This window comes from Galendromus occidentalis, unplaced genomic scaffold (assembly GCF_000255335.2).
Source record: "Galendromus occidentalis unplaced genomic scaffold, Mocc_1.1 scf7180000075738, whole genome shotgun sequence".
NCBI classification, from domain to species: domain Eukaryota; kingdom Metazoa; phylum Arthropoda; class Arachnida; order Mesostigmata; family Phytoseiidae; genus Galendromus; species Galendromus occidentalis.
In genome coordinates, this window is record NW_003803728.1 from 2,263 (window position 1) to 10,695 (window position 8,433).

Below are 8,433 nucleotides of genomic sequence, written 5' to 3' on the forward strand. Positions count from 1 at the left end.
GCCTGCCGATGGGTCTCCGAACACAAAAAGGATCCCACTGGAAAAATCGTGAGATACAAAAGCAGATTGGTTGCCAAAGGCTTTTCGCAGCGAGAAAACATCGATTACTCCGAGATATTCTCTCCCGTGAGTCGATTCGAATCTCTAAGAGTCATACTTAGCATCGCAGCAAGAGAGAAACAGCCAATCTATCAACTAGACGTGAAAACTGCGTTTCTCTACGGAGATCTCGAAGAAGAAATTTTCATGGATCAACCGGAAGGATTTTCCGATGGAACTAACTGAGTATGTCTGCTGAAGAAATCAATCTACGGGCTCAAACAAGCTCCGAGATGTTTCCACGCGAAAATCAAGTCAGTATTCTCAGATATGGATATGCAACAGAATAGCCAGGATCCATGCGTCTTCTATGGCAAGAACAAGCTCATGCTCAGCCTCTATGTGGACGACGCAATCCTGACTGCTGACTCTGAGCAAACAATCATCAATTTCTGCAAACAATTGGAAAAGGAATTAGATATCACCTACAAACCAGCAGAAATGTTCTTGGGAATCCAAATCGAGATCAGCAACGATAAGAGCATATTCATCCATCAAGAAAATTACGTCAAGGAAATTCTCGAAAGGTTCGGAATGAGCAACTGCCGACCTACGAAAATTCCAATCCAGCGAGACTGCAGACATCTGTTTCGCAGTCAGTTTCCTGTCAAGGTTTCTAGACAAAGTGACAAAGAAACGATGGAACGCAGCTGTATCGCTGTTACGATACTTGCGCGGAACGACGAACTATGGTATTCTGTTCAAGTCGAGCGCACCTGACGTCTATGAATTTTACTCCGACGCAGACTACGCGAGCGATCCACTCTCCCGGAAATCTGTCTCGGGCTCAGTGACTTGCTCCGGCAAGAGTCCCGTCAGTTGGCACTGTCGAAGACAAACTTCAGTTTCTCTCTCATCTACAGAATCCGAATTGATTGCTGCATGTGAGACTGCAAAAGGAGCAGTCTACCTCAAGAAGTTCCTCAGTGAACTCGGAACGGATTTCGTGCCTGAAATCCAGATCGACAACCAATCCACGATCAAACTCGTGAAGGACAATCAATTTCATCGAAGGACCAAACACATCGAAGTAAGATACTTCTACATAAGAGAACAGCTGGAAGCAAAACAGCTCTCGGTAACCTTCGTTCCAACGTCAGAACAACTCGCGGATCTTTTCACAAAGCCGCTCAACAACACAATCTTCCTCAAACTGAGGAACCAACTCGTGAGTAAGAACCCAAACTCTACGAAGTAATCATCGAAATATTCCTCAACATGATCAGCTCAATCATATTCATCGTTCTACTCGAACACGCTACAGCTGACTACTTCTCCTATGGAGACTGTTTTGACGAATGCAGACGACGAAAGAAGAGCTGCATGATCAGCGAAATCAACCCGACATATTTCCCATGCGAATGTCTGGACCAATTCTCTCAGTGCGAGGCGCTCGCTTCAGAGATACAGGTGTGTCTCAGACCGGGACTGCCTCCGATTGGTGGAGATCAAATCTGGAATGACTTCGCGAAATTCATGAACCGAACTTCTCCAACGACGACAGCCATTCCCTCTCCCGAGACAACTACGAGCACATACACCACTACGACACACGAGCCGAACACTCAGTCGAAGGAAAGAGACATTCTCCTCTTTCTGACAATCGCTCTCGGAATCATCTCCTCTCTGAGCATTCTTGCTCATCTCTATCCCATTCTCAGGAAACGTCTGAACGCGAGCTCAGACTACTCGCGAATGCCCATCTCCAATGAAATTTACCAAGAAACGACTCGAGAAATACAATCGGTACCCTAAAAGGAGGGGTCCGATCTACGAACAAGATCGGTTTATTGTCACAAAGCTCAAGTATCGTCATTTTTTTAAAAAAAAAACCTTCTTATATAATCTTAACAGATCGGCGTGCCTCTCAGCCCTGGAAGGGCAAAAACCTGTACATCTGATTTCGGTCAGGACACTTCAGTTCAAAAGTTTTCCTTAGATCCTGACTCCGCAAGTTCGGAACAGAATCCAGAGGCACAACCGATACATTACGTGTTGCCGGCGCAACCGAAAATATGAGAACACAAGGGCCTGGAGCCGGACTCGAACACAAGGTAAAATCTTTAAAATCATCACATTCGAAACCGGCTATCGACATAATCGACACATTGGTACGAGAAATCCCTGCAACCACATCACTTCCCTCGGGACCCTTTGGCTCGGATATTGCGCTTTCTAACTCGAGAGTTCGAGTTACGTTCAGCAGAGGTAAAAGTCTCCTCAAAAAACTGAACGCAGCGTCGCTGGATGAGGTTCTCTGAGTCGGCTCTGTTACGGGCAGTCGTAAGTGAATGCCTGCAGAAATTGAAAGACTCAGTGTGCTGATTATCACCAGGAGCGAAAAACTGACTTTGATCCAACGGGGATAGACTCTAAGAATCTTAGCCACTTCTAGTAACCTTATGCGCGAGTCCATCCATGCCTGATCGTCTGCCGGACTTTGAGCGGCTGGTTGCCCTTGATTCTGCGAGGTTGAGATCTGGCTCTGTGGCGCCTGTCTCGGCTGCTCAGGACGTCTGGGCCTGACCGCGGGCCCTGAGGCCACGTGACACGAGACCGGCGAGGCTGATGATACATCAATGAGGGGAGCTTCACTCATCGAACTGGGTGAACTGTTGGTCTCGTACGGAATGTCTTCAAGGAGAACATTAGTGAAGCCCACAGGGCTGCCTCCTCTGGCTCGCATCATTCTTATCACGCTCATCTCAGCTTCATTCAGAGATCCCTCTGACGTCATCTCACTGTCTGAGGAGGCGCAGAGTTATTTTAAATATCTCCGCCGAATCAGAAGTTTGATTGACTACCATGAATAATAAAAAAAAAATCACAAACCTGAGGATACTTTGAAGATGATAAGCAAAAAAAAAATCGATCAGAGATCAACGACAATCGTCCGTTTCAAACGACGAGTGAACACGAAGTCGTCCCTTGCTCGATTTCGATTAACGAGGAAACCTCCGTTTTTCCCTCTTTCCCTCAATCTCGAAAATCTTCCGTGCACGTGCTGCACACCTCCAACATATCAAACGTCCCGTTCATGTCTCGAGGAACGTACACCTATCAACGATGGAACCTTCTCGAAGGAGTCGAATGGAATGCTCAACCTTCGGCTACAACCATCAAAGGGAATCGCCGCACCTCTTCTAATCAATGTCAACGATCCAGAATCTTCAAAATCTGATGTTTCTTCAAACAGGGGGGATATGCTGGAATATGGAGTTCTCCAAACTCTATTCTTGTTTGTCAGAAACCTCCGACGCATATACCTTGTCCAGATGCTAAATAGACACAATCAGATACTTTTCTAGCTCAGCGACCTAGTTCTAAAACTCAGTAAATTCCGGATGTAAATCTAGGACGCTCACTCTCTCTACCTGCTGGATCCTTGACACAAATATCATCCTATATGTATATTCAACGAATAAACGAATAGAGTTACTCTCTGCTCTGCGACCACACAGAAGGCATCCTCGTCATTCTGAAGTCTGAATTCTGTCCTCCTCCTGGTATCCCGACTGATCTAGTGAAGTTTCCACTCACGGAAATTCCCATCACTTTCCGTTGGATTATTCAACAAGGTGGCATTAGAAGCAACTCAGAAGAGACTCGCTAGAAAACGTGGGGCCATATTCGCTCCGAGTCATCTGCAGAACTCAGTACTATCGAAGCGGAGCCTGTGAAGATGGACTCCGAAACAAGCAGAAGCTCCAAAAGTTGGGTTTGGAATCATTTTGTGAAATGCCCCGGTGGTCAAGAGGCAGATTGTCAACTCTGCCAAAAGACATACAGGGTGGGGCAAGAAATATCCACCGATTCCAGGAGCTCGCAGAAATCGAACGAGGCAAGATAATGACATTCTGTTTGCGTCAGAAGTTGCGTCTTTTCATGCATTTTTATCGAAACGAACGAAGTTACGATCAGTTCATCTTCAGAGCGCTGTGAGGGGAACGCGGATGAGGTCGTATCCAAGCAGCGGGGCTACACAAAGCAAGACCCGAATGCTACTGTTGTTTGAAGAGCAGCGCGTCTTTATTGAACAAAGTTTCACTTATGGCTCGAATATGGAATCGCAAGTGAAGATTCTTGGTGTCTAATCCCTTATTTGGATTGACATTCGAATTCTTTGCAGCCAATAGACAAGTTCAGGTTTTGAACACATAATAATCCATCAGATGCCTGCGCCGGCTGCCTGCCATTCTTCACTGACCAGCCTCTCGCATCTTCCTGCTCTGAGAACAGCGTTATATGAGCATTCATGTCCCCGCCAATCACCACGTGCGTTTTTTCGTCGTGTTCATGGCCGAGCACATCGGTAATATTTTCGAACAATTGTCCATTCTGTCGTCCTCTCTCGTTTGCAGCATAGATTGAGCAGAACAACCAAATCGATGATTGGATTCCCACCTTGGTCGCTATTAAATTCCTTCCCCTTTCGGTTGAGATCACTCGCCCAATGCCCTGCGGGATCAGTATTCCCACTCCCGCTTTCGCGTGTCTTCCCGTTTTCCCTTCTCTGTTGGATCCCAGCCATTCGTATCGGTATATTTTTGGCGGAACCTCCTCATTCATGAGCTATGTTTCGCTCACCAGGATGATTCCTCTCGCGTCTCTCGCATCCTTCCCTGCAGTTTCTGAGAATGCTTCCCTTATCTAGCTCTTCCATTTCGACCTCGTATATCGAGAACACCGATATTAATATCAAAAACATGGGTTCCCTCTATCAACTCGTTTCTCGACTTGCCCCCCCCCCGCCGCCGATTTCGCTTTGGAGGGTCATGAGTCATGATTCCCGAGTTTCAGTACCACTGGAGGGCGAGATCGTCATTTCGGTTCCCGTTTTTGGTTCATCTTCAATCCCTGAGGATACGGCAACTTTCGCGTACCCCCCCTTAGTTTGTCCGCAACTTCGGCCAGCATTGCAGCTCCCTGTCGCCCCTCCTCTCGAGGTAGAGGGTTGAGGATCCCGATATATGTTCGGCTCATCCCGAGCCTTTTTAGCGTAGAACTACGCTATAGCCCCCGGTAATGGGCACCAACTTCGATGGGGAGTATTGGGGGGCCAAAGCTCGAAAAAAATCGAATCTCGGAGATAGCATGCGTATGTGCTGGGGTCGTCTGCCAGAGGCTTACGCACTTTTTTTAAGCGAGTCACCTGTGTAACAAACTTGTCGAGCTTATTTCTCTGAAACAGAGCGTTCGACAATGAAAATGATGATGGCTGAATATGTCCGGCTGAGAATGAGGCACCGTTCATGCTACTCAATTTGCCCCTTATCTTGATTATTTCATAAAATACAGGCCAAGAAGTAAGCTCGTTCTCGCCGAACGTCGGAACGCAGATTCGGAGGCTGAAAAAACTGAGCAAGAGACCCTCAGCATACCTTGATTAGTCCTAATCAACTGTTCTGGAAACGCTATGTCGATTGATGGACCCAGAAATTCCCTCTTTCTGATTTTGAACATATATTGGCGGAGAATCTCTCCTCCGCTAGGGATGGATCTATTTCTTCAGGATCGCCTCAGTTTTGCTAAATTAACCGTTGAAACTTTCCTCAATTCTTCCTCCACCCCGCGACGATGTTGAAGACAACTAACACCTCCGGTTGAGGTTGTATAATGACAGCGGAAAACGGTGCTATGTAACTTGAGCGCACGCAAAGTTGAGCGCAGCGTAAATTTGAGCGCGCAGTAAGTCAGAGCGCGAAGTGAATCGGAGCGCAGAGTAAATTTGAGCGCAATGTAGGTTTGAGCGCAGCGGAAGACAGAGCGCTGGTGAATTTGAGCGCAGAGTAAGTCTGAGCGCGAAGTATATTTGAGCGCATCGTGAATTCGAGCGCAAAGTAAATCTGAGCACGGGGTGAATCTGAGCGCTGAGTAAATTTTAGCGCGAAGCGAATCAGAGCGCGGAAAAAGATTCAGGCATGATTGAGCTCAGCATTCGGGCACGAGGGGCAGTAGGTTAGAGCTGAATTTTGGCTGTCCGTATATGAGCGCAATGTCGGCAAGTGCACATTCGCCAAAAGCAACACCACTTTTGGTCACATGTCGATCTCTCACTCGATGCGATAACATTTCGAAACTCAGCCGAGTCGAGGCATCGAGGACCGTTTTGCGAAGCCCGACATGCCTTTGACTTTTGTGACCTCGACCCGTGGACAACCGATGCTGTGCCTCCAGGGCTACGTTTTCCGGAAAGATAGGCAAACGAACGAACGAACTACATGGCGGTGCGTCGAGAAAACTTGCAAGGCTCGTATAGCCACCGAGGATGATTCGCACGGAGTGAGTAGGGTCCAGAGAGGACGGGCAGAGTCCCTAATCCCGAATGATGTTCCGGATGGTCTGTTTGAGATCCTCTTTCTACGGGTTGCTTGCGTCAGCAAGATGTGCACATTTCGATGAGCTCAGGCTGATATCTCCACTCCAGGAACCACCAATGCATACCCATAGTCCCGATCCCGTGGATATCAAAGTGAGAGGCGTCTTGAGTCAGCTGCGAGAATCCGCAGCTCAGCGTCCGAGCGCGAAACCGACAGCCCTTGTCGCAGAGGTAGTCGGCAAAGTCGAATCGACCGCAACTCTGGGAAAGTTACCGAAACCTGATCTACTTAGGCGTCGAGTCACCCACGCTCGAAGGCGAGCGGGTCCAGGCCTCCCGACTAATCCTTTACGCCGGGAAGATTTGATCATCCCACCTTTCCTGAAGGTACTCATGCGAGCTCGATTGAATGGCTAGAGCCTACGTGGTGCGTTAATTATTTGCTGAGGGTCTCGAGGATGTAATTTCGACTCAAACTTGATCTCTCCCGTGCTGTAGGTGACGACGAAGGATGTATCGTTCCTCTATTACGACTCGGGCGAAGGAAGAAGCGACAGAATCATAGTCTTCGCGACGCTTGCGAACCTCTCTTTACTCAAAGAGAGCAACGAATGGTTCCTCGACGGGACTTTCAAAGATTGACCGGTGATCTTCCATCAGATGTACAGCATCCTTGTGAAACTGCCGGATGGCAAGGCCGCTCCCCTCATCTATTCTCTTCTGCCGACGAAGAGAGCCGACACGTACCGGCTTTTCATCGGAATAGTTGTCGATGCTCTCGGAGGGTATCAGCCAGAGATTCTCCACGTCGACTTCGAGATCGCGATGGTCCGCGAACTCGAAGCTTGTTTCCCCCTCGCGAGGGTCCTGGGATGTAATTTACATTTTAAGCAATGCCTGTGGCGGCACATTCAGGCGGACAGTATGCTCCGCGATAAATACCTGCGGGACGACGATTTTGCTCTCGATGTTCGCATGTTCGCGGCCATCGCATTCGTTCCCGAGCATGATGTGCGATCCGCCTTCGATACTTTGTTGGAATCGAACTCCATTCGCGAGAATAACTATCTCCTGACGAGTTTCATAAATTACTTTGAGGCGACGTGGATAGGTCGCCCGCGGAATCCTGCTACCATGAAGATAGGTTGGTGGAACGCTCATGAGGCCACCGTGTCTGCTGTAGGCCGCACCAACAATGCTATCGAAGGCTGGCACTCAGCATTTAACGGCAGACTTGGGGCGACAAATCCGACCTTCTTCAAACTAGTCGAGCAGCTCAAAATCGAGCAGGGATTGACCGAGTTTGTCATCGCGAACTCCCTCGCTCAGGGGCCTGGGGCTCCTGCTAAACGGATTTATCGAGACCGCCAGAAAAGGTTGTTCGAAATAACATCGTCCTATGGGAACAGCAGTGTCTTAAACTTCTTGAGAGCAATCGCGCATAATATTTCGTTTTGAACGAAAATCACGGATAGGATTCGACACTTCGAAAATGACAGGTACAATAAACACTACAGTTGTCGAGAATAAATAAAATTACGGGACCCGAATTTGTGAAGTCCAGATTCCTCGTCATGAGACTAAGTTCGCGCTCTGAGCCACTTCGCGCTCAAATTTACTTTGCGCTCAGGCTTCCGATGCGCTCAAACCTAAATTGCGCTCAAATTCACTCTGCGCTCAGAGATACTTCGCGCTCAGAGATACTTCGCGCTCAAATTCACCAGCGCTCTGTCTTCCGCTGCGCTCAAACCTACATTGCGCTCAAATTTACTCTGCGCTCAGATTCACTTCGCGCTCGGATTACCTTCGCGCTCAGATTTACGTTGCGCTCAACTGCAATCGCGCTCAAATTGTCGGTCACCGCGGAAAACGATGTGCGCGCGTTCTTCATTTCATAACTCCTCTTATGAGGACGGACTCTCGTCGTTCATTCTGGCCTTGGCTACTACATTCATGCGTTTCCTTCCCTCATTGGTCGATGTCAATGGTCGTGGAAGGACACCGGCGGAGAACCT

General features: G+C 48.3%; 2 protein-coding genes across 2 annotated transcripts; both read left to right on the forward strand.

Moving 5' to 3' along the window:
- The first annotated feature begins 6,222 nt into the window (after positions 1 to 6,222).
- LOC108864863 (uncharacterized) lies at positions 6,223 to 7,060 on the forward strand. Its single transcript, XM_018641222.1, has 3 exons — positions 6,223 to 6,381; positions 6,527 to 6,805; positions 6,917 to 7,060. The coding sequence occupies exons 1-3, from the start codon at positions 6,223 to 6,225 to the stop codon at positions 7,058 to 7,060; spliced, it is 582 nt and encodes a 193-aa protein (XP_018496738.1).
- An 18-nt stretch (positions 7,061 to 7,078) lies between these two features.
- On the forward strand, positions 7,079 to 7,876 carry LOC100903633 (uncharacterized). The gene has a single exon (XM_003737977.1). It carries the CDS (start codon positions 7,079 to 7,081, stop codon positions 7,874 to 7,876), a length of 798 nt encoding a protein of 265 aa, XP_003738025.1.
- Positions 7,877 to 8,433: the final 557 nt, after the last annotated feature.

Coding starts and splice junctions, on each gene's coding strand:
- LOC100903633 (XM_003737977.1), top strand. CDS start 7,079: ATGTACAGCATCCTTGTGAAACTGCCGGATGGCAAGGCCGCTCCCCTC.
- LOC108864863 (XM_018641222.1), top strand. CDS start 6,223: ATGCCTTTGACTTTTGTGACCTCGACCCGTGGACAACCGATGCTGTGC. Junction 6,382..6,526: donor CCGAGGATGATTCGCACGGA/GTGAGTAGGGTC, acceptor TCTCCACTCCAG/GAACCACCAATGCATACCCA. Junction 6,806..6,916: donor TCATCCCACCTTTCCTGAAG/GTACTCATGCGA, acceptor CCCGTGCTGTAG/GTGACGACGAAGGATGTATC.